We start from the raw sequence: 27162 nt of genomic DNA, 5'->3' as shown, positions 1-27162 counted from the left end.
AGCACTTTGGGGAACGCAGTCTGCTTCTAGGGTACCCAGAAGCCGCTGGCATAGGCCTCGGATGGCCACCGTACTCTCCGAATCTGGACACATGAGACTCCTTTTTGTACAGCTACGTTAAGGACAAGATGTACAGCAGTAACCTCAAAATTATTGCTCAGCTGAAAACAGCCATTCAGGAGGTCATCAACAGCATCGATGGTCCGACACTTCAGCGGGTCATGCAGAATTTCGCTATTCGTCTGCACCACGTCATCGCCAATGATAGCAGGCAAAGCGAACGTATCGTAACCTAAATCCGAATATCTGTAGTGACGTTTACATGTTGAAAAAAGTGTGTGCAAGCCATAGTTTGTAACTAATTTACTTTTTTTTATGTAGTTCGATAATAGTCACCCTGTATATTCGTGCTATGTTCATATGCTGTAAAATTTATATAATACAATCTGATTAATTTCGTCCATTTTATAGAGGTTCGCAAGTCGTTGTGTGTATTTAAGTACTTCTGAAAGAGGCAGTTTTCCGCAACATATGATTTTTGTATTCCAGTTTACCGAAAAATCAACAAAGAACAAAAATTGAAAATAGTAATGGACAAACAAGTGGTGTGATTAGCTTATTTACTGCAACAATTTCATAGTTCGAAATGTGTTGTTTCTTGCGTGATATTTTGGCGCTCTAGACAGCGTAACTTTAACGTAATTCATTAGAACAGATTCGACAGTATGAGTAAGTGCAATACAAAATGTAAAAAAAAAATATATTGTTGACTGTCACTTCTTTTATTTCTTCAAAATTCGAGATCTGACCTCCTAGGTTTTATTTTTCCGTGCATAGTTTATGCTTTTACATATTTGATAAGAGGCGAAATTTTTTAGACGTCTTACTTCTCTGTAAAATCTGGACAGTGAATAAAGAAAAATTAAAGTAATGGTGTAAATAGTGGTGTAAATTGCTTATTTGCTGTAACAATTCCGTAGTTGCTAATGCGTTGTTCTTTCGAGAAACTTCAGCGCTCTGAACAGTGTCATTGTGATGCAATTAATTAGAGTAGTAACTCGAAGATATGAACAAGTGCAATAGAAAACGTAAAAAAATATTGTTGGATGTCACATCTTGCCGTAACGCGAAAAAACTAAATAAAATGGAATTTTTAGCTATGACACAGTGGCAAAAATGCACAATACTCTTGCATTAAGTAAACTTCAGTTCCAGGAATCACGACACGTACACGAAGTTTCACGGTACTTCTGAAGGTGATCTGTCTGCACCAGCCAAATAATAACACTCAAAATACGCTAAGCGCTATACGGACTAAAATGCACCCTGCCAAAATCATGTGACTTGAACTGCAGGAGATGTTGCGGACAGAATTCTTGTTTTGCTCATCCGAATGATCGTTCCATAGACATTTATACTCCATGATGAGAAGGGACGCCAGGCTGGGGACTAGCAATGGCGGAGTTAAATTATGTACATCAATAATAATGTTCATTTTCTAGAAACAAGAATATATTTTGTTCTATTTGGCGTTTCACATTTTTGTACAAAGTTTTAATTAATTGTGAATGCTCGCATTTTCATGCGTTTAGTGATCAAAAACAAAAAAAGATATTATTTTTATTGGAAATATGTTTCGTATTTGTTGGTTAATATTTCCATTTGATAATATATACAGAATTTAACAAATTTAAAAAAAATTGCTGCAGGCTAGAATCGAGCCAGGGACATGTCTGCATTTATTTTACTGTATGTTATTTATCTATCAGATTGCGTGGGACCATACGAGTCATAGTTACTTGGCCATGGAACGAGTCAGTACGTAATTTGCAGGATGCTAATTACCTTATAAACAAAAGAGTTAAATAATTAATAGAACACGAAAAAATTATAAGAGTGTTTAAATAACACAATACTAAGAAAAGTTCACAACTGCTGCGTGGAACTACTGTAAAGAACAGAGGGAACGTGCCAGAAGGAAACAAATCAACTTGGATTTGAATACTTTGGTTTATCGATCATTCTTTTCAGTTCTGCTGGAAGCCTACTGAAAATGAAACCTGCTGAATGATGCTCACATTTCTTTACAGCGCCTAAGTGTTATTGAAGTGCGCATCATTTCTGCGTTTAGTGTTCACTAAATGGATGTTTAGAGAGATGGGGAGAGAAAGAGAGAGAGAGAGAGAGAAGATAAACTGTTTTGCCAAGTTCGCTAATAACTTTTGTTCTAGATAACCGGTTCGGTGAGCTGTGTTACCATCTTCACATCTCGACAGACAGGCTACTGCGTATTGTTTAAAATAGCAGTAACACTACTCTATCTCAGGTACGAAACACACCAGAAAGAAATGTGCAACAACCTGTCTGTCGAGATATGAAGATGGTAATACTGATTATCGAAGCCGGTTATCGAGAATAAAGGTTATTATCGATCTTGACAAAGAAGGTTATCTTCTCTAATCTATTGCCGGCCGGAGTGGCCGAGCGGTTCTAGGCGCTAAAGTCAGGAACCGCGCTACCACTACGGTCGCAAGTTCGAATCCTGCCTCGGGCATGGATGTGTGTGATGTCCTTAGGTTAGTTAGGTTTAAGTAGTTCTAAGTTCTATGGGACACTAAATGCGTGCCAATAATAATTACTAGACGAGTTGTGCTTGTAGTACACTTGACTTAATAATGCCAACGCACAATATCATCAGTTTATGTAAGATCAATGCTTTGCTGATTCGTACTCTACGTTAATAGTCTTGTGGAAACTAATCAAAGTACAAACTAGTTTCCCCCCAAGGAAAGGCACGTAGAACAACGTTCAGTTCAGTGGCGCCCGTGTTGTCAACTTGGCTTGTTCTGCTCATCTTCAGTAACTGATTTTGGTAGTGCTGTTTGTTGTTGTTTCGATTTTATGATGGCAAGTTTAAGTGAACGACGTCCAGCTGAGAAATTTTGTTTTCTACTCCAAAAATGCTGCTGAAGCTGTTTTAATGTTGAAAACAGATTACCAATATGACGCTACGGCAAAAATTCAAGTGCACGAGTGCTTTTCTCGATTTAAGAACGGCGGCATGTCGACTGATGACGCACCTCGTTCTGCACGTCCAACAACAGCCCGAATCGATGAAAAAAGTTCGAGAGTCTGCGCTCACAGACCGATGACAGACAATTGATCAACTGTCAAAGATTAGTGGGTTATCTTGGACCTTAGCGCGGCGAGTTTTAACAGGAGATTCTGGAATGGAAAGGGTTTTACCAAGTTCGTTCATAGGGTTCTGACTGGCAGTCAAAAGGAACATCGAGTTGAAAGATGTCGTACTTTGAAACAACAGCTTGAAACTGGTGCAGATTTTCTGTCAAAGGTGCACGAGTGCTTTGCTCGATTTAAAAATGGAGCATTTTGTTATGGTTGCGACACAGAAACAAAGCAACATCCAAGCCAAAGGATAACATCATCATTCCATCGAAAAAAATATGTCGTCAAGTTAAACATCAAAAAAATGCTGATGTGCTTCCTTGATGCCAAGGGCGTAGTTCATTTAGAGCTTGTTCCCCAGTGTCAGACCGTCAATCTGACCTTTAATTTGGAAGTTTTAAGAAGATTATAGAACAGAATTCGTCAAGAGACACTCGATCTGCGGCAGACAGGAGACTGGTTCTTCCACCGTGACAACATACATGCAAACACAGCCATCTCTCTTAGTTTTTGGTTAAAAGTGGCATGGTTTCGCTGCCCCCACACCTTACTCACCTGACCTGGCTGCGTTGGACGTTTTCTTATTTCCATGCAAATAAAGAGGCATGAAAGGGCTCCAATTGGACAACACTCAAGAAGTAAAGAAGAAAATGAGGAAGGAGCTGTCAGCCATTTCTAAAGATGACAACAAAAATTGTTTAGAACAGTGAAAGCACCAGTGGGACAAATGTTATAGTTGCAATGGAGAGTATTGCGTGGGGGATAAGATTGTTTTGTAAACAATTTGAAAGTATATAGTTTTTAAAAAATAATTCCGGTTTTTTTGGGTACCACTTCTTACAGGTTCCGTAAGTCTGTCCCACAGAGAACATCAAAATAACTACGTCGTCTTCATTCCCGGATCAATCTTGTTAAACTTCCGTATGAGCAACACAAGTTGTTACAATCCTAGTAGCGCATTCCTTAGTTCATCCGATGACGGTAGCCGTGCGTACTGCTCGTAAATAGAATTCGAAGACTGGAACGATACTCTAGAATTCGTCTCAAGGGCCTCCTTCCTGTAAGCGGTTTTTCTTTAAGATTCGTTGCCAACTCCCAAAACTCTTTCAGGACCCCAAAATTCTTTCAAGAACCTGTCCTCTATTCGCGTCCCCTAACACTGATGTTACTTGATCGTCCAATTTCATATTGCCTCACCACTGATTTTGTAATTTCATACTGCTGAATTACTTTCGTTGTTATAGACATTGTCTAGTATTTATATACATTTAAAGAGAGCAGCTATTTATTGCAACAAACGGAAATTTTGTCTAACACAGTCAATCAGAAATTCATATAGTTCAGGCTGGGTATCACTGACTAAATATAATCTTTTCTTACAAAGAAGCTCTCCCTGGCCGTACCCTGAAAACAAGTAACTATCTCAGCTGGATTAACGGAATTATAAGGAATTAGCTGTGATCCTATGTAACGGAAATTTACGTCTGAAACGACTCAAAGAAACGCACACTGGCCTTGCTCAATAGACATTTAAATTTATGTAATACATAAATTGCCTATTTTAAGCATTTTCTTTTTGAAGCCACACGGAGTGGGCCAGAGGTTTGAGCCGCCATGTCACGGATTGCGCGGCCCCTAATGCCGGAGGTTTGAGTCCTCCTTCGGGCATAGGTGTTTGTGTTGTTCTTAGAATAACTTAGTTTAAGTTAGTTTAAGTAGTGTGTAAGTCTACGGACCGATTACTTCAACAGTTTGGTCCCTTAGGAAATCACACATTTTTTTTTCTTTTTGAAATCAGTTTCAGTTATTCAGAATATCAAACAGAAATTCTGTAGAACACTAAGAAACCAAGTTATCTTCATTTAAAGTGCAAGTACAATTTAATATAGTGAGAACATGAACTGTCTTAGCCTCTATATGGCATATCAAAGAGAGATGGTAGCAGATTAATACACTACTGGCCATTAAAATTGCTACACCAAGAAGAAATGCAGATGATAAACGGGTATTCATTGGACAGATATATTATACTAGAACTGACATGTGATTACATTTTCACGCAATTTGGGTGCATAGATCCTGAGAAATCAGCACCCAGAACAACCACCTCCGGTCGTAATAGCGGCCTTGATACGCCTGGGCATTGAGTCAAACAGAGCTTGGATGGCGTGTGCAGGTACAACTGCCCATGCAGCTTCAACACGATACCACAGTTCATCAAGAGTAGTGACTGGCGTATTGTGACGAGGCAGTTGTTCGGCCACCATTGACCAGACGTTTTCAGTTGGTGAGAGATCTGGAAAATGTGCTGGCCAGGGCAGCAGTCGAACATTTTCTGTATCCAGAAAGACCCGTACAGGACCTGCAATGCGGTCGTGCATTATCCTGCTGCAATGTAGGGTTTCGCAGGGATCGAATGAAGGGTAGAGCCACGGGTCGTAACACATTTGAAATGTAACGTCCACTGTTCAAAGTGCCCTCAATGCGAGCAAGAGGTGACCGAGACACGTAACCAATCGCCCCCCCCCCCCCCCCCCCTAGCATCACGCTTCCAATGTGCGTTCACCGCGATGTCGCCAAATGCGGATGCGACCATCATGATGCTGTAAACAGAACCTGGGTTCATTGGAAAAAATGACGCTTTGCCATTCGTGCACCCAGGTTCGTCTTTGAGTACACCATCGCAGACGCTCCTGTCTGTGATGCAGCGTCAACAGTAACCGCAGCCATGGTCTCCGAGCTGATAGTCCATGCTGCTCCGCCTGCCGCGGTGGCAGAGAGGTTCTAGGCGCTACAGTCCGGAACCGCGCGACTCCTACGGCCGCAGGTTCGAATCCTGCCTCGGGCATGGATGTGTGTGGTGTCTTTAGGTTGGTTAGGATTAAGTAGTTCTAAGTTCTAGGGGACCGATGACCTCAGATGTTAAGTCCCATAGTGCTCAGAGCCATTTGAACCATGCTACTCCAAACGTTGTCGAACTGTTCGTGGAGATGATTGTTGTCTTGCAAACGTCCCCATCTGTTTACTCAGGGATCGAGACGTGGCTGCACGATCCGTTACAGCCATGCAGATAAAATGTCTGTCATCTCGACTGCTAGTGATATGAGGCCGTTGGGATCCAGCACGGCGTTCCGTATTACCCTCCTGAACCCACCGATTCCATATTCTAACAGTTATTGGATGTCGACCAACGCGAGCAGCAATGTCGCGATGCGATAAACCGCAATCGCGATAGGCTACAATCAGACCTTTATCACAGTCGGAAACGTGATGGTACGCATTTCTCCTCCTTAAACGAGGCATCACAACAACGTTTCACCAAACAACGCCGGTCAACTGCTGTTTGTGTATGAGAAATCGGTTGGAAACTTTCCTCATGTCAGCACATTGTAGGCGTCGCCACCGGCACCTACCTTGTGTGAATCCTCCACAAAGCTAGTCATTTGCATATCACAGCATCTTCTTCCTGCCGGTTCAATTTCGTGTCTGTAGCACGTCATCTTCGTGGTGTAGCAATTTTAATGGCCAGTAGTGAATATAAATAGTCCTGCCTTGGACATTCTAGTGTCATAAACACTGCGCTAATTTTATAGCTCGCATACAGCTTCCGCTATATGCATGAGTGAAATGTGCATTCTCTGACTTTTCGCCGCAAATGTGTACTTTACAACGCCTGTAACACTGAAAAAGTTCAGGAAACTGTAATACATTCAAGTGTCAAAGAAACTGGTATGGGCATGCGTATTCAAATACAGAGACATGTTCAAATGGTTCAAACGGCCCTGAGCACTATGGGACTCAACATCTTAGGTCATAAGTCCCATAGAACCTAGAACTACTTAAACCTAACTAACCTAAGGACATCACACACACCCATGCCCGATGCAGGATTCGAACCTGCGACCGTAGCAGTCCCGCGGTTCCGGACTGCAGCGCCAGAACCGCTAGACCACCGCGGCCGGCACAGAGACATGTAAACAGGCAGAATACGGCGCTGCGGTCGGCAAAGCCTGTAAGAGACAAGTGTCTTGCGCAGTTCTTAGATCGGTTACTGCTGCTACAATGGCAGGTTATCAAGATTTAAGTGAGTTTGAACGTGATTTATAGTCGGCGCATGGGCGATGGGTCACAGCATCTCCGAGGTAGCGATGCAGTGGGGTTTTCCCGCACGCCATTTCACGAGCGTACCGTGAATATCAGGAATCCGGTAAAACATCAAATCTCCGATATCGCTGCTGCCGGGAAAAGATCCTGCGACAACGGGACCAACGACATATCAAGAAAATCGTTCAACGTGACAGAAACCTTCGGCAAATTGCTGCAGATTGTAATGCTGAGCCATCAACAAGTGTCAGCATGCGAACCATTCAACGAAACATTATGGATTTGAGCTTTCGGAGTCCTTGATGATTGCATGAAAAAAAACTTTACGCCACTCGTGGGCCCGTCAACACCGACATTGGCCTGTTGACGTCTGGAAACCTGTTGCCTGGTCAGACGAGTCTCATTTCAAATTGCATCGAGTGGATGAACGTGTACGGGTAAGGAGACAACCTCGTGAATCCTTGGACACTGCATGTGAGCAGGTGACAATTCAAGCTGGTAGAAACTCTGTAATGGTGTGGGGCGTGTGCAGTTGGAGTGATATTCGACCCCTTATACGTCCAGATACGTTTCTGAAAGCTGACGCGTACGTAAGCATCCTGTCTGTTCTCCTGCATCGATTCATGTCCATTGTGCACTGGTCAATCCCAGCAGGACAATGCGACATCCCAAACGTCCAGAACTGCTGCAGAGTGGCTCCAGGAACACACTTCCCAGTTCAAAGATTTCCGATGGCCTCCAAACTTCCCAGGCCTGAACATTATTGAGCAAATCTGGCATGCCTTGCAACGTGCTATCCAGAAGAGATCTCCACCCCCTCGTACTCTTACGGGATTATGGACAGCCCTGCAGGATTCATGGTATCAGTTCCCTCCAGCACTACTTCAGGCATTAGTTGAGCCCTTGCCACGTCGTGTTGCGGCACTTCTGCGTGCCCGCGGAGGGCCTACGCGGTATTAGATAGGTTTACCAGTTTTTTTGCTCTTCAGTGTATTTCAGGGGAAAATGTTCAAATGTGTATGAGTTCCTAATGGAGCAAACTGTTGAGGTCATTGGTCCTTAGTCTTACACACTACTTAAACTAGCTTAAACTAACTTATGCTAAGAACAACACTCATACCTATGTCCGAGAGAGGATTCGAACCTCCGGCGGGAGGGGCCGCTCAGTCACTCCGCCCGGCTCAGGACAAAAGAAGTCCTCTGAAGCCACATCTGGATGTAGCGAGACTTTCTCAAAAGCTAGAGAGGTACGCTTTAACTGATGTATTATCTCCGGATTGAAAGGGTTGTCCTGTTGAAAGACAGACTAACAGCACAGTCATCACTGACAAGTGGACTAGGCATGCTTGTCATCACCGACTACGTCAAAATGTATGGTAGATGCAGGGCTTGACCAGGAATTAAAGTGCCAGCAGTGGGAGCTCCAGGTGGCCAAGTGTTCAGAAAAAATTGCAGTTTTGCCGTGGACCGGGCGAGGCAGGGCGCCATTTACGTCAGCGAACTTTCCAGGCAGCTGTTGGCGCAGCGGAAAGACTACAGAACGGTAATCCAGAGGACGTGGGGTCGAGTGCTCATGTGGAGTCTTTTCCAATTTCAAAATTTTGCGTTACTTATACTGGTGGTTCATGGTGTGGGTTCCTGTTGTCATGTCCTAGTTCGTGAACCACGGGCAGCGTATGAGTGGCCAAGTAAGTGGTCCTGACAGTCGGGATACCAGTTACTTTGGCATAAGATTGGGCATCTCGGACATATTCTGAGTCGTGGTCACCTTTGTGCTCAGACAGCAAAGACTACCAAATCCACCGGTTAGTCCCTCAACCGTTAGGGGTAAAACTCAATTGGACCCGGGGCAAGTAAGGCTAGCAACCTGCTTCCCTGGTACGTTAAATATGATGCTGGCAACAATCAGAGCAAAATGCCTCTGACCTTTGCAGGTGACGGAGTCCCACCTTTAATTGACAAACCAGGGACTCCTAAGATACGACTCGGCAAACGAATGGCAATGAGATGGCGGCTACTCTGGGAAGAAGGTAGAGCTGGCAGAGGCTGCAAGTAAGATGTTGTGGGATGTTTTAGCTGTTAGTGAGATTCGGGTAAGGGGTGAGAAAGAAGCGGAAGTGGGGGAAAACAAGGCCTACCTGTCAGGAGTCAAAGCAGGAATAGCACAATGGGGTGTAGCGCTTTACATCAGGAAAGAAATGGAACCTATCGTAGTTGCAATAAGGTATGTAAACGAACGACTGATGTGGATAGATTTGACAAAATGCGGTGTTTATAACGTGTGCAAAATGCGGAGAAAATGACTGCTTCCACCGCTTTTTTTTACGAATATCACCCCAGAAAGTGTAAATCATCAACAATAAAATAATATAAGTATCTAATTTTATATACGAGTTCTCGTATGTCAATTACAATCCATGCATGGAAATTTATTTCCAGTTCTAAATATCCTTTTCCCCTTCCTTTCATGCCTTTTATGAAAATATTAACAAATGCAATGTACTGAGAATTATTTCTGATTATTTGCAGCGTAAGTAACGCAAAAATCGAAAATAATAAAAGAAATTCCGCGTAAGGACTCGACCCAACGACCTCATCACTACCTTTTGCTATCTTCCCGCTACCGAAAAGTCACGCTAAAACAAATGGCTCATGCCTCGTCAGACCGCCGCCAAAAATTCTATTTTTTCTAAAGGCCTGACCATATGGAGCTCCAACCCTCGGTCATTTTTGTTTCTGGCAAGCCATATGTCTACTACGGCAGGTTGAAAAAGAAAGGTGAGGGAGAGAGGGTGATATATAAGTGCGTATGATAAACCCCTTCGTTCTAAAATGTATCTCCTTCATACTTCCTCTGTGTTTCCACAGATTACGTGTCACTGATCTCATTTGAACTAAGATTGGAGTACACGCGAGATGCGTATCTGCTTCCACTGTCCTGAGTGGAATGCAGAAGTTCTAATAAATGTTCACCAACCTGTAGTCTTCTATACTTGTTGTCAGCTGCACAAAAAACAGCACGTAAGTCGTGAATCCATTATCTTGATGTTAAGAGAACAATTAAATTTCCAATTATTTTGTTTCTACTGGATGCCACTCACTTTTTACTAGCAAAACACGAGCAACTGCACAATTACTTTTTAGAGTCACAAATAATTTCCATTCTTCAACAAAATAATAAGCTGTATATTTTCGAAATTACTATCGCATTGTTTCCAGCTGTATGTCCAAAATACCATACATTGTTGATAAAGTCTTAACCCGATTCCGACTGCAGTAGACAACATGTCTGTCCTCCGAGACTGCCGAAGGAGCTTTGACTTTTTACAGCCGAACCACTTCGCCCGCCATCCAAACTAGGCGCGATCCGAAGTTCACCGAAGTGCTTCGTCTGCCTTTTCATTTAGAAGTTATTTATTATTCTGGTGGTTATTAATATTTGTGAAATAATGTAATGGTAGCGCGCTATTGAGAAATGCTTTAATATGAAATCCAAGTAAATACGCTGTTTAGTTTTTCTAATATTAATAATAAAAGATTATCATTTGGGTGCGTAGCTTCCGAACGCAGCATCCAATCGCGGAGAAGGATCAACGCTAGGGCGGTCTTTCTCACGATATCCGTACCGAACAAACCATCTGTCATCGGCACCTCGTACCACATTAGGTCATTTTGTCACTGCTGCCTTCTCAACTGGTCTAATAAGAGCTTCTAGTAGCTGAATATGATGGCCAGCCAGAAATGTTATACTACGACAAATCTGAACTAAATCGGTGATGGTGGTTGGAGCGGTTCCTTGTGGACCGCAAACGCCTTGAGCAAATGCTTCTACATCTACATCTACATGGATACCCTGCAAATCACATTTAAGTGCCTGGCAGAGGGTTCATCGAACCACCTTCACAATTCTGCGTCCCCGTTAAAACTGGTGGTCATCTTGACAACACAGAATTTCTCGGTGATTGTCACGATAAAATGTGATACATGGAAACTGTAAAGGAACAATTAACCCATGGTGTGAAGTGTCCCAACATGAAACATCGTGATAACGTTGTAATTCCCATGTTACACGCTAGCTGCCACTGACGGACTTTTCGACCCACAAGCTCAGAAATTCTGTCACTCCCTGCAAAGACTGGAGGAGCGGTTACTCAGTGTCGATCATTCACTGGGTGAGATTCCAAACTGAGCCTGCCCGTCACAAAAACTGTACGGTGGGGAATTCAGCAAACTGGACGCCACACTGGCGAAAACAGGAACAAAACTGCTGCAGCCGAGAGAGCGGACATTCAACGAGAGAAGATAATGATCGATTGACAAATGAGAGGATAACCCATTGATGCCCGAGAAGAAGTGATTAGTGTACTGCTTTGCATAAAGCGTACTAACTTTCCCTTATAGAGGCATGTTAGCCTGATGTTGACTCAGTTATCAGACTCTGAGTTGTATCCTTGGCACTTTGTGACATCCCCATTTTCCCTTCCGTATCGGATGGAGTTTATTACGGAACAGTACTTGATGCTTTAAGCATGCGAATGGATATCCCTTTTCTGACATCAGTCCGAAATAAAGAGTCACACCACTTCTGAGAGCTAATCATTGCGGACAAGAGATGCCGAGCATGAGGACAATAACCAAAGGAGTTCTGGTATGAAAAGAAAAGGCACCCTTGATCGTCACTCCTGGTTGCCAGGCCGTAAAGCAGGTGGAAGTCAGGTTGGTATCACACTACTGTCCGGGACGTCTCCAGACGTTTCTTCGCTTGTCGTCGGGGCGCAGTTCGAAACGGGGCTCATGACTGAAGACAAGTCGAGTCCAGTCAATGAATCCCGTTCAGATAATTGCTTCGTGATGCGCCGTTTCATTTTTATATTTTTAACGAGATACCGAGTGCAGGTCGAAACTAAAATAAACTGCTGGTCTCTTACTGTAATAATAAATGCCGTCAATTAAAATTTGGGGAACCAGAATTGGTCAACGACAGTCAACACAGACAGATGGTTCTGCATGTCCATAGAGGTTGGAGGTTGTCACGTTTCGTGGCTGAATATTGCAGTCTTTTTAAAGTAGTCGTTTTCCGTGAATGACTGGAACGAACTTATGGCTGACATCACTAGAGACAGCCTGTTATTCTACACTTTGGTGACAAAGGTCATAGGATAGAGAAATGCACATATACAGATGGCGGTAGTATCACGTACACAAGGTATAAAAGGGCAGTACATTAGTTGAGCCGTCATTTATACTCAGGGGATTCATGTGAAAGCTAGACGCAGGGGACATTCAGTTTCGAAAATAGTTAGGAAATTCAATATTCCGATATCCACCATGTCAAGAGAGTGCCGAGAATACGAAATTTCAGACATTACCTGTCACAACAGACGACGCAGTGGCCGACGACCTTCACTTATCGATCGAAAGCAGCGGTCTTTGCGTAGAGTTGTAAGTGCTAACAGACAAGCAACAACACGTGAAGGCGCGACGCGAGTGTCTTTGCTAACAGCACGACATCTCCTGCAGAACCTCTCCTGGGCCCATGACCATGTTGGTTGGGACCTAGATAACTGGATAACCGTGGTCTGGTCAGGTAAGTTCAAATGGCTCTGAGCTCTATGGCACTTAACTTCTGAGGCCATCAGTCCCTTAGAACTTAGAACTATTTAAACCTAACTAACCTAAGGACATGACACACATCCATGCCCGAGGCAGGATTCGAACCTGCGACCGCAGGTCAGGTAATTCCCGATTTCAGTTGGTAAGAGCTGATAGTAGGGTTCCAGTGTGGCGCAGACTCCACATAGCCGTGGATACAAGTTGTCAACAAGATACTGCTGGTGGTGGCTTCATAATGGTGTGGATTGTTTTTACATGGGATGGACTGGATACTCTGGACCAACAGAACCATCACTGGCTGAGAATTGTTGTATTCGGCTGTTTGGAGACCATTTGCAGCTATTCATAGACTTCATGTTTCCACACAACGACGGAATTTTCATGCAGTGTGCTATGTCACTGGGCCATGATTGTTCGCGACTGGCTTGAAGAACGAGCTGGAAAATTCGAGTGAATGATTTGGCCACACAGATCATTCTATATGAATCCTGTCGAATATTTACGGTACACAATCTAGAGATCAGTTCGTGTACAAAATCCTGCACCGCCAGTACTTTCGCAGTTATGGAGTCCTACAGAGGCAGCATGGCTCAGTATTTCTGCAGAGGACTTCCAACGACTTGTTGAGTCCATGCCACGTCGAATTGCTACAGTACGCCGGGCAAATTGGGAGATATCCAATGACTTCTATCACCTCAGTGTATTTGGCCGTCCGCGGCTCGTGGTCTTGCGGTAGCGTTCTCGCTTCTAGCGCACGGGGTCCCGGGTTCGATTCCCGGCGGGATCGGGGATTTTCTCTGCCTCGAGAGGACTGGGTGTTGTGTGTATTTCATCATCATTTCATCCTCATTCACTCCCAAGTCGCCGTAGTAGAACGGCGGCCGAACGGCCCCGCGAGGGGTTTCCGGCCACCGATGCCATACGCTCAGTAAGTGTATTTGGCAGGATCCTAAGCTGTGAAGCAATAGCGTGCGTTGGGATGGCCACTATATTGTAACTGTTCCTCACTACTTTCGTTGCCAGCCGTATTCGATTCCTTAGTCTCATCGGTTCAACGTGCCACGCTCTCCTTAAACTTGGGGAAGATTGACGGTGCGGCAATTTGTGCAGTCAGTTCCCGAAAGAAATAGGAAAAGTCGTATTCTAAGATTCTGGAAATAATGGGTCCATACTAAAGCGCATGAACTTTTAACATCATCGACAACGGCTTCGAAAGCCAACGATATGTGCACTACCGTTGTCGATGTTGTCAAAAGAAATTGTCTTATAGCGTCGACCACATTTATTGTTATAAGACAGTGGACACGAGAAAAATTTGGCGGAACCTGCTTTTCTCTAAACCGTTTAAGAGAGAGTGCAGAACAGTGAGACCCTGAATTTTTTAATGCGAAAACCTTAAAGTTTTCAAGCAGAACATACTTTGCTAACATTCTAAATCTTTGTTATTTATGTCTACATATTTATTTCTCAATATGGTCACCCTTTAACAGAGGTGGAGCCCCTCCACGCTCACACCGGCATGATGGCCAACTCAAAAGGTCTGCTGCCATTTCTGCATAATGGTTAGTTTTCACTAAAGTGAGGTGTTGCTTCATTATAGAAATAAGGGACGCTTTGCTTCTAGACCCCCGACTATTCCACACACTTAACTTATCCAGGCCTGATCGTTAAGTTATCTCAACGCTAGTTGACTTCCATAATCATTTGCTAAGATATAGCGCTTTTCAATGATTTTTGGTATCATGGCTGGAAATCGGCGATATAAATCGAATTTTAATAAAGTAGTTAGTGTTAGTCTTAAAAAAAAAAGGCTGATTATAATTAAACCTTCGCTACTTAAGCCACTGTAGACTGAAAACTATTTGACATATGGGTGCGCTACTTTGTGGGAATTATGCTCATACTGTGCAGTGCAAGATTTGTGTTGTTAATAGTGTTAAGTGTCTTGAGTTGCCGTTAGGAGCCGGTACTGGTACGGCGACATAAGGATGAAACAGAAGCACCATCATTCATGACAGTTGCAGACAGCCGACATAGGCCTGGACAAGGTGAGCAGGGCTTTCGCTCATAAAGCTGTTTTATCAAAACAACAGGAATAATGATGCTCCTCTTGACGAGTATCGACGTGTTAAGGAAACTCAGAGAGGTCCTTTTTCAGCACCGGCTTTGAAGAACGTAATTCGGAAGTTCGAATTACCTGAAAAACTATTATTTCCATCATATCAGAACACACCTACCACAAAAATTTAATTTGAATAGTTTTGAAATGTAAGATACATTTTTCAAAAATAGGTAACAAAACTGGAAGAGGGTGTACAAAGTTTGAGGTGTACACCGATTTGTAGTTTTCTTTCCACGATACTTCGACATTTGGTTCTCTTCCTCAGGTGGTTCAAATGGCTCTGAGCACTATGCGACTTAACTTCTGAGGTCATCAGTCGCCTAGAACTTAGAACTAATTAAACCTAACTAACCTAAGGACATCACACACATCCATGCCCGAGGCTGGGTTCGAACCTTCGACCGTAGCTGTCGCTCGGCTCCAGACTGTAGCGCCTAGAACCGCACGGCCTTTCCTCAGGTGTTATTCACAGTTTGGACTTCATTCAAACTGTGAACGCGACACCCTGTGCACCACCCAAGTAACTGTCTCCCGGCGCCTTCAGAGAATAGAACAGTCTCACAGAAATTTAATATGAACAGTTGGAGGAAATCGAGATTAGAGTGGTGAATAGTTTAATTAAGAAGGACGTAGGCATTTTTTTAAGTGCAGCATGGGATAAGACGCTCAGTTTGCTTAGGTCACCTCGGAAAACGTGTCAGTTCTCTCTTGCTGGTCATTGATAAGCGCCTATTAAGTGAGTTTTGGTTTGTCATTAGATTATCTGACACTGCTTTATTATTTGATAGCACGGGAAACAATCGATAGGTTGGCAAGCAACGTGCCCCGTTTGGTTTGTTTGCAGTCAAAATAGCGAGCAATCCCTGAAAGAAACAACTAGCGAAGTTATCGAAATACCATGTAAATAAAATGACAATCCGATAGCAAATCAGTAACTAGCAAACTATAATGTTTTGCGAAAAGGAAGAGATTACACAAAAGAATTAATACGTGATATCGTCGCCAGTATACGTCACATATACATGGCAGTGATGTTGGACCGGACGGAATAACACTCGTGGAGGGACCGAAATGATACTACAACACATAACATATTGGATCACTTTATTATGTTACATGAACAAGATGAAATACTTAACCTCTTTACAATTCATGTCCACAGGAATGTAATGAGTATTTATTACTGCCATTGAACATTAGCGTATCGCCGGCCGAGGTGGCCGAGCGGTTCTAGGCGCTACAGTCTGGAACCGCACTACCGCTACGGTCGCAGGTTCGAATCCTGCCTCGAGTATGGATGTGTGTGACGTCCTTAGGTTAGTTAGGTTTAAGTAGTTCTAAGTTCTAGGGGACTGATGACCTCAGAAGTTAAGTCCCATAGTGCTCAGACCCATTTTAACCCATTAGCGTATCAGTTGATACGGAACAAGATACTAGTCTCTTCTCTCAGAGTACAACTGACGACACACTTTTACGCAGAGTTCTGCCTAACCCAATTATCGCATTACTTGCTTGGATGACTGCTGATTGGGCTGAGCGGTACTACTCTCAGACTTAAGAAATGTAGCTGATGGGTTGCGTATGGAAACTCTTCTGGACGTTTCTACGTCTCCGTCTCTCATTCGTCGTTGCTTCAGCCAGCAACTTTATGTTACGGTGACGACGAACGAGTCGTCGCCAATCTTGACTGGTGGCCAATGCTAAACAGAAACATATAAATCACAGCAGGTTTGTCAGTAAATTCGATAAGGTGCTGGCAGTATGGTCTGGATCTGCAACGACTGAAATAATTAGAAGTCGTTGGTAAAAAATAATATACAAGTATACAGGATTCTTCTGGGCTGCATACATATAATTATAAACAGATAACTATTGAGGCACAACTTAGGCCATACGTTACTAAGCGCCTTGTTAGAGGTTGCTTCCTATCAGCTGAAGGCTATGCTACTTTACTACTTGACGTACCGAGCAAGAATGGACGAGAGCTCGCTGGAAACTTGATACAAGCCGCGGAGCGGCGCTAGTGGCGCTGGTCGCGACTAATGGTTCCAACGATACTGATACACACCGCGGTCGATAACTGCAACCCCTAACAAGTGTGGTATCGAACGTTGATACCACACTATGTTTACTTATGGTTTCGTCCTGAGGTACCAACCTCGCTTCTGCTCCTCGCTCTTCGGATGTCAACACAAGTGGTATGAGTATTGGAAGTAGGAGCTATACTGTGGTCTAGGAGGGTCCTACGCGATGTCTGACAAGATGCGTATGTACAGTCGTGGACAAAACGAGCGAGACCCCTCGCCTTTTCGTTATGCTGATCCGCACAGCTTTAAAGTCTGCTACACAGCATAACAGGCAAGACGACGAAGTGCTACCAACATACTATGCAGGTTCGCTTAGCTGCTGTGCTAGCACTGGAGAAACTTGCGCTTCGAAGACGCCACAGCATCGTCTGCCACCACTTCGTGGGAAACGAAATACCTCAAGTATAAGCCAATGTGTTGTATTCACATATCTGTGACTATGACTTGGATCTAAGGTGTGGTTATGGATAGTACGTATGCTCAGATTGCGAATCTAACATCATGAATAAAGACAAGGGGAAATGAATTAGGCGTCCTTCCTCTTCCGTAACATCAAATATACTTTAGTTATTCCATCTTAAATGAACTGCGCAGAAAATCATTCACCAGAAGTGAATAACTTTTCAGCAACACCAGATGATATCAACAGTTTGCCGGCGCTGGTTAGCCGTGCGCTCAACGGCGTCATGTTGCGGGGCGCGCAGCTGCTTGCGCCGTGAGTTCGAATCCTTCCCCGGGCGTGGATGTGTATTAGGTTGGGTAGGTTGAAGTAGTTCTAGGTCTAGAGGACTGATGACCTAAGCAGTTTGGTGGCATAGTTCTTAGAGGCATTTTTTGACTTTGCGCGTAAATTTTCTTTACATAAGCGGCCGTATCTTTAGATTGCGTTGATATAGGTCACTTTTTTACACGACCAAGGGACCGTATGCCGCAGGAAGTGCGATAGATTTCCGCTTATTATGTCCACCCGTACTCGAGGTAAACGGGTTTTAAGGTTTGGGTAGACAGACAGACGGTAAAGAAAGTGAGACTAGTAGGGTTCCATTTTTACCCATTTACGTGACGAAATCCTAACAACGAAAATAGCTACCACAGTTACTGGAGATGAGGGCCGCATAATAATTTCCCCTACTTTTTATTCGAAATTTTCCAGTTGCAGTCGACACATGAGCGTATTAATCGTAGCTACGCTTTCGATCCAAATCACGTTTACAGGAATGCAAATAAAATCCATTTGCCTATACACGTGGTAATTCAGATCCCATTGTTAATGCCACCGCGTTTTAGATGTGCGAGCATTCCCATTGCTAGCTACCTTAAGGAATACTTCGGCTAATGAACGTTTTCTGTCTGTGGCACGTCTAATGGAGAAGTCGAAACATTGTAGAATACGTTTGACAGCCACGTCGCCGTTTATTTCCTGGGGTGGTGCAGAATTATCCTACTAAATATACTCGCTAATAACAGTTTTTGTTATTTCGATAAACACCCCGAATAACTGTCACATATGCGGTGACATGAAGGTAGACAATTCATGTTTTTGAGTCTAGAAATCTCTATGCAACAGAAAATGCAGATCATTTTGCCATTTTCATTGAGAAATTGCCTGCTTATTCATGTCTGGGCTAATAATAGAGGGCTGTTTGTCTGGGTTGTCTGCCAGCGTAGTGAAAGGTGTTTGCTACTGCAAGGGAGGTCTGATTTGTTTTCGGTTCTAATCTCGATGGAGGCAGACAGACTATCAGTAAAGGAATTTTTAGAAATTCTCGCGCCCCCAATACGTTTTACTGCTACCTTTATTCTGTACCGGCGCCCTGTGGCTGTCGATATGAAACTCTTGTAGAATTTCATACTTGTTACTGCCTACTTTTCCTGCTTCTGTCAGTAATTGAATTGACTTAAGTGTGGCACTGAATGATTTTTAACTGAATTTCGTTATGAATCTTTACGCATTGCTAAATTTGCGCACTTGCATGGTAGGTCAGCAACGGTAATCCAGTATGACTGGTCTGAACGTTGGCACAGACCGTTTCGCGGCCGAATGCGCATAATATTTTGCTAATTCGTAACTATCTGGGGTACTTTGTCTTACTAAAACAGTTATGTTATCTCGATAAGCTAAAACTCATTTTTGTTAGTACAGTTCATTCTAATTAGCGTTTCTTCTTTCATTTATATCTTATATTTAGGTGTTGTGGTTAACACACTAATCAGCATTAATATAGTCTTACACATGACTGAAAACAGTCTGACAAATTTCAGATGGTTTTCCAATTTCACACCTCTGCATAGTACGTTGGTAGCACTTCGTCGCCTTGCCTGTTATGCTGTGTAGCAGACTTTAAAGCTGTGCGGATCAGCATAACGAAAAGGCGAGGGGTCTCGCTCGTTTTTTCCACGACTGTACGTAGACACGAATCTCCCACTGCCCATTGCGACCAGGTTTTAGCTTCACTTGCGAAACTTCATCCACTAGAGTAATTCAGTATGGACGGGCATATCATCTGCAATGAAGAAATCAACACCAACCGCATCTCTGACAAGTTGCACACGTTCTTTCCATGTCTTATTTCTTTGCGTCTGCACATTATTAATACTTATTTCAGCAGCAAATCGAATGAGCAGCACCAGACTCGCAGGCAACATGATGCCTCTCCGCACAAGGAGCCAACACCACAAAACTGATTGAATTGGCCTCTGTTTTCTCTCCAGACGAATGAGCCAAGAATATCACTGAACAAGCTTCATCAGCACATTGAGCTCAGTCCTTGTCCAGTCTCGATGTTGCTAACTTTCCAACGAACAGATGAATCTCTGTATTAGCGTGAATGGGGGAAATTGTGATGGACATTTCACCTTCAAACCAATTGCTCCGAACCTCCAATACACAGCTTATCACGTAAATACAACTCCTTAGACAGCTGTGAGCAGCTGTAGACCATTATCTTTCGGATATTGTTGCAGTTTGTTATACTATTGACCAGAAGTAGTCCATGTTTTGCACTGCTTATTTTTGGCTGACAAATTTCGATCTATGGAGAACTTTACTGTGGAATGCTAGCCAAAGTGTTAAATGACACTTTGCGGGACATTCAATGCTGGTGACACGACGCTTTATGCCTGACATTTTCCAAGGATTCGAGAATTATATTCTGGTAAGCAAGGCCCAAATGAAGTCCTTGTGGCACTGTAGAAATGAGAGAGTATTGCACAAATAAGAAAGTGGGTGACGGAGTGAAGCACTGGAACAAGGACCAGTCAACACCAGCGAATAGCGTCATTTTGCCTTATAAACCTTTGCGCCTCAGAGCCTGTGAACCATGGATGAAGGACAAGAGGCAGATTCGATATTCCTGGATTTCCGAAAATGACTTGACTCGATGACTCACTGAATACTATTAACGTAGATACGAGCATACGGAATAGATTCCCAGGTATGTGAATGGCTCGAAGACCTCTTAAGTAATAGAACGTAGTACGTTGTCCTCAACGGCGAGTGTTGATCAGAGACAACGGTATCGTCAGGAGTGACCCATAGAAGTGTGGTATGACCGCTGTTATTTTCTATATACACAGAAGCGCCAAAGAAGCTGGTGTAGGCATGCGCATTCAAATACATAGATATGTAAACAGGCAGAATACGGCGCTGCGGTCGGCAACGCCTATATAAGACAACAAGTGTGTGGCGCAGTTATTTGATCGGTTAACGCTGCTACAATGACAGGTTATCAAGATTTAAGAGAATTTGATCGTGATGCTATAGTTGGCGCACGAGCGATGGGACACAGCATTTCCGAGGTAGCGATGAAGTGGGGATTATCCCGTACGAGCATCTCACGAGCGTCCCGTGAAAATCAGGAATCCGGTAAATCATCAAATCTTCGACATAGATGCAGCCGGAAACAGATCCTGCAACAACGGGACCAACGAAGATAGAAGAGAGTCGTTCAACGTGACAAAAGTACAACGCTTCCGCAAATTGTTGGAGATTTCAATGGCGAGCCATCAACAAGTGTCAGCGTGCGAACCATTCAAAGACATATCATCGATAAAGGCTTTCGAAACCGAAGGCCCACTCGTGTACCCTTGATGGCTGCACGACACAAAGCTTTACGCCTCGCCTGCGTCCGTTAACACCGACATTGGACTGTTGATGACCGGCAACACGTTGCCTCGCCGGACGAGTCTCTTCTTAAATTGTATAGAGCGGATGGACGGGTACGGGAATGGAGACAACCTCATGAATCCATGGACCCTGCATGTCGACAAGGGACTGTTCAAGCTGGTGGAGGCCCTGTAATGGTGTGGAGAGTGTGCAGAGGAGTGATATGGGACCACTGATACATCTAGATATGACTCTGATATGTGACACGTACATAAGCATTCTGTCTGATCACCTGCATCCATTCATGACCATTGTTCATTTCAACGGACTTGAGCAATTCCAGCAGTACAATGCGACACCCCAGACGTCCAGTATTGCTACAGAGTGGCTCCAGGAACACTCGTCTGAGTTTAAAAACTTCCGCTGGCCACCAAACTCCTCAGACATAAACATCATTGGGTATATCTGGGATACCGTGCAACGTGCAGTTCAGAAGAGATCTCACCCCGCCGTACTGTTGTGGATTCATGATGTCATCAGTTCCATTCAGCTTCAGACATTAGTCGCGTCCATGCCACGTGATGTTGTGGCACTTCTGCGTGCTCACGGAGGCCCTACACGATACTTGTGCACCAGTTTCTTCTGCTCTTCAGGGTATATAAATGATTTGTTGGACAGGGTTAGCAGCAATCTGCGACTGTTTGCAGAAGATGCTGTGGTACAAGGGAAGTTGAGTGTGAGTAGAAAGATACAAGATGACTTGGGCAAAATTTCTAGTTGTTGTGACGAATGGCAGCTAGCTCTAAATGTATAAAAAAATGTAATGGAGATGAATTGGAGAAAAAAAAACCTGTAATGTTCAAATACAGCATTAGTAGCGTACTGCTTGGCACAGTCACGTCGATTAAATATCTAGGCGTAACGTCTCAAAGCGATGTGAAATGTAACAAGCATGTAAGGATTGCAATGGGGAAGGCGAATGGTCGACTTCGATTAATTGGGATAATTTTACAAACATGTGGTTCATCTACAAAGGAGACTCCATTTATGACTTGAGTGTGACTCACTCTTGAGTACCGCTCGATTTTTTGGGATCATTGAAGGAAGACATGGAACCACTTCAGAGGCGGGCTGCTAGATTTTGTTACTGGTTGGTTCGAAAAACACGCAAGTAATACAGAAATCCCTGGAAGGAAGGCGACGTTCTTTTCGAGAAACACTATTAAGGAAGTTTAAAAAACCAGAATTTGAATCTGATTGCAGAATGAGTGTACTGCTGCCGACATACATTGCGCGTAAGACCCACGCTGATACGATCAGAGAAATTAGGGCTCGTATGGACGAATTTTTCTCTCGCTCTGTTTGCGAGTGCAGAAAAATGGTTCAAATGGCTCTGAGCACTATGGGACTTAATATCTTAGGTCATCAGACCCCTAGAACTTAGAACTACTTAAACCTAACTAACCTAAGGACATCACACACATCCATGCCCGAGGCAGGATTCGAACCTGCGACCATAGCGGTCGCGCGGTTCCAGACTGTAGCGCCTAGAACCGCTCGGCCACCCCGGCCGGCTTGCGAGTGCAACTGGAAAGGAAATGACTAATCGTGTACAAGGTACACTTCCCCACGCATCTTACGGCGCCCTGCGAAACATCTATGTAGATGTAGATGTTGAGCGTATGTAGAAAATTTAGCAAAGATTTTCGTGTTAGTGCACGTACAGTGGCGCTCTTTTGTCATTACAGCCGGCCGGTGTGGCTGAGCGGTTCTAGGCGCTTCAGTCTGGAACCGCGCGGCCGCTACGGTCGCAGGTTCGAATCCTGCCTCGGGCATGGATGTGTGTGGTGTCCTTAGGTGAGTTAGGTTTAAGTAGTTCTAAGTTCTAGGAGACTAATGACCTCAGCTGTTAAGTCCCATAGTGCTCAGAGCCATTTGAACCATTTTTTTTGTCATTACAGTGTTCGTTATAAACTACATAAAGCTAAAAAACCAGTAACGCACTAAAACGCGACAGCAATGTTTTGTTGCGACCACACAAATATTTCGAAAGAGAGACGAAAATATAAGTAGTGTCCGCAGTGTAATATACGAGCTGTGTGAGAAAAGTAATGAGACTGATTTTGTACCTACCAAAGTCTTTTTTAATTACAAATTATCCCTTTTAAAGTAGTTCCCTTTGGCAGCGATATACTGGCAGTCATTGTTCGCATACTTGGTAGCAGTGCTGAAAGGGTTCGACCGGATGGGCCTTCAACATGTGGGTCACACTCTTTTTAATGATCTACAGAGTCATTGAGTGACTTTCTGTTAACACGTTTTCCGTTCAGGAAAACGAAAAGGGCACAAGGACTCCGATCAGGGGATTGGAGGGCTGTAGAGCGACAGGAATTCCTTTTGCAGTTAAAAATTTCATGATGGAAGTGGCTTTGTGACATGAGGCTTTGTCATGGTGCAGTATCCACTTGTCTGAGCTCTAAATTCTGCTGTTCCGTTTTCGTAACACACAACAAAAACATAACTACACTGATGGTGCTCTGAAAAATTACATCGCGGCTGCGCGTTGCTGAAACTCGGACAGATCATCTGGAAGGAATGAACGCACAAATCGACACAGGTAGAACAGCACAGCGTTGCTAGATCGCTCACAGTGTTGTCAGTCTCATTACTTTTTTCACACATCTCGTACCTCACCACAGAGAGAGAGAGACAGCTCACTGGCGACGTCACTCAGTGCTGTCCATCTTTCTCTCTGCAGAAAACACACCATTCTACTACACTAACCCATTCTACGAGGGATGATCAAAAAGTTCTCGTTTGAGGGCGTTGCTGCAGTGTATATGTAACATAGGGCGACTACGTTGCGGGTATATGAGCACCGACATGCAGGCAAGGGATTAGTATAGCATTCGTTTGTTTACAACGTGATGTGGTAAATGCACAAACGTCAACTATGGCGATGGAGAGGATGTGCAGCAGACTTCTTCACGCAGCAGGATATGGTGTTTTACCAAATGGTTATCTTCTTCATGATGCATCTATGCCTCTATGCTCACAGCGATTTTGCCTAGTTGGCATACCGATTCTGGACTGTACGGCCTTTCAAAGGAAACTTTTTGAACGCCTCTTATAAGAAGAGCAATGTGGACAGAGGTATTAATGTGAGACCTGAGTTTCTCCTGGCGTATACAATTTTCAAACAACTTACGGGTATTAATCCAGGTATTATTTTCAGCGACCGCCGATATTTCGGCGGGAGTACACCCCGCCATTTTCAAGGCAAACTGCAACGGACAGACGATGTACAGGCAAATTTAAAACCTCGGTTCTTAGACTGATGAAGGAAGATAACACACATCTGAACTCTAGTGCCACCAAAGATGACCAAAATGAGAGATAGCGATAGTGAGACTACGAACTAGCAGGTGAGGTTTTTTGACAAGGGAGAGAGCAGGATTCCAAACAGAGTTTAAACAAAAACCTCCATCCCTCTTTACAAGGTTTCTCGGTAATTTAATCTCAACAGCCTCCTTAATAACACTGGCCCAATTGCTGGACGTGCATACCAATATCTCGGTGTTGTTATATATCATGGGCTGACCAGTATCCAAGCAATGTTCGGCAATAGCAGATCTACTTGGCTGCTGTAATTGTGTTTGCCGTTTATGCTCGGTACATCGGTCCTCCAAGGTTGTGACAGTTTGACCAATACATTTCATGCCACAGCTACAAGGAATGCGATATACACTCGCCTTACGCCAACCAAGATCATCCTTAACAGAACCCAAAAGCACTTTAATTTTAGATGGGGTCGGAAAAAACATTTCACATCATAATTCCGTAAAATACGACCGATCTTGCTGGAAATGCTTCCTACGTAAGGCAAAATGGCAGTAGACTTAGGTGTCGACTCAGAATTATCATGAATCACTAGATGCACAGTTGGTCGATAGCACAACGCACGTTCAATCAGTCTATCAGTATAACTGCCCTGTGTACCAAGGTACGAAATAGCCCTTCACGCTGAGCCGGATGGTGACAACTATTAGCCTGTAAATACATGTCGGTGTGAGTACGTTTTCTGTAAGCTGCATGTCCCAATGATCCATCATCCTTCCTCCTAACCAAAACGTCAAGAAAGGGAAGGCAACCATCCCTCTTCCACCTCCATCGTAAAACAAATGTTCGGATGGATCGAGTTCAGATAAAGGCATTCAAATTCTCCCTACCATGAAGCCAAACAACAAAAGTATCGTCAGTATATCTGAAGAAACAGGTGGATTTCAAAGGCGCCGACTCCAGTTCACATTCCTCGAAGTCTTCCATAAACAAATTTGCGATCACAGGAGACAACGACTACCCATCACAGCTCCATCAGTCTGCTCGTAATGGAGATCTGAACGAAGCTTTTGCCAGGAAAAAAGTATCTGGCGTAGCTAAGAGAGACTGAGTCTTATGGAAAGTTAATTGTAAAAGGGCCTTATGCGATCTAGACGGAAATTATAAAGTTGAAGCAGGAAATGTACTCTAACCCGAAATTAGTTTCCTTTATTAATAAATCTAACATATCAGCCTGCTTGGACAACAGTTCTGTTACCGAATAGCCCTCTTAAACTGTGTTTCAAACCTTGCTTAAATGGTATTGTTTTCCTTGCCGTATTGACTACATATTTAGTGTGTTGTTTCAGTGGACAGCACGCCGCCGAACCTGACGTACATGTGGTACACCTATGAGCGGTCCCAAGTAGCCTGCAAACTCGCCAGGGGCCAGGTCTGCCTCAAGTACGCCAACTACTACAACGACCAGCGTAAGTACACATGGCACGTACAATTATTCTAGTTCTTGATTTGAACATGAGACATGTTCTTAAGCGCCGGCCGCGGTGGTCTAGCGGTTCTAGGCGCTCAGTCCGGAACCGCGCGACTGCTACGGTCGCAGGTTCGAATCCTGCCTCGGGCATGGATGTTTGTGATGTCCTTAGGTTAGTTAGGTTTAAGTAGTTCTAAGTTCTAGGGGACTGATGACCACAGATGTTAAGTCCCATAGCGCTCAGAGCCATTTGAACCATTTTTGGTACTTAAGCATTTACACTGTTTGTGCACTGGCACCACTGTGTATAATCCCACTTAATAGTGAATCTACAGAACCGGAAACATTGGTTAATGAATCGTGACTTAAAGGAGCTTCCACGTCATGGAAAGATATATAATGCTGTAGTCGATGCACGACCACTTTCTACATGAGTAATGCTGATGGCAACAGGAGTTTTAACAAGCCAGTGCGAGATCAAAAAATTGGAATTTGATCGATGTAACAAATCCAACAACGTCAAATGATGTGCAGTATCATCTATGAGGATCTCAGCTATTGCAAACAGACGATTGAGTGTGAAATGGGAATCTGACAGAACATCAGTAGCCCAAGGATGACCGGAAGCCCAATACCGTCAGCTGCTGAAAATTTCATTCTGGAAAATCGAAATTCTCCTATCTTCACCGTCATCAAACACTTTCACGTTAATCAAAATATCCACGGGTGTACTGCCGGTCTACAGTGTCCAACGGGCACAATATTTCGGCGATCATACATGTCGCCATCATCAGGTGAACTGACGGACTGAGCTCCTGTGAACGTGCCGGCACGGAGTTCCGTACGCTATGGCTGCTCAGAATGAACTGGGTTCGATTGCGGCGGCGGCCGATTTAAATACCCTCCGCCCGCGGCGCGCTCCCTCCGCTGTCCGCGCCCCGCCACGGTCGCGCGATGGAACAGATTGCAACGGCGTCTGAGATGACGTCGGAGTGATGGCTCTGTCCGCCGTGGTCGTCACAACTATACGTTTGCTCGATTTACTTTTGATTAACCCAATCGCTGGTTCCCAACCCTTCCTAAGATTGTAGCCACAGTCACGGTTTATGAGGTCGTCATTGGTGCGAATTTCGAT

General features: G+C 43.9%; 1 protein-coding gene across 1 annotated transcript in view; it reads left to right on the top strand.

Moving 5' to 3' along the window:
* The window catches only part of LOC124805567, a 123606-nt gene that overhangs the window by 75946 nt on the left and 20498 nt on the right, over positions 1-27162 (top strand). Inside the window, exon 3 of the mRNA XM_047266133.1 lies at positions 25906-26025. Coding sequence (XP_047122089.1) covers positions 25906-26025 — 120 coding nt within the window. The remainder of the gene's footprint in view (positions 1-25905; positions 26026-27162) is intronic.

The sequence above is a fragment of the Schistocerca piceifrons genome, chromosome 7 (genome assembly GCF_021461385.2).
Source record: "Schistocerca piceifrons isolate TAMUIC-IGC-003096 chromosome 7, iqSchPice1.1, whole genome shotgun sequence".
NCBI classification, from domain to species: domain Eukaryota; kingdom Metazoa; phylum Arthropoda; class Insecta; order Orthoptera; family Acrididae; genus Schistocerca; species Schistocerca piceifrons.
This window is presented reverse-complemented; position numbering and strand designations above follow the sequence as displayed.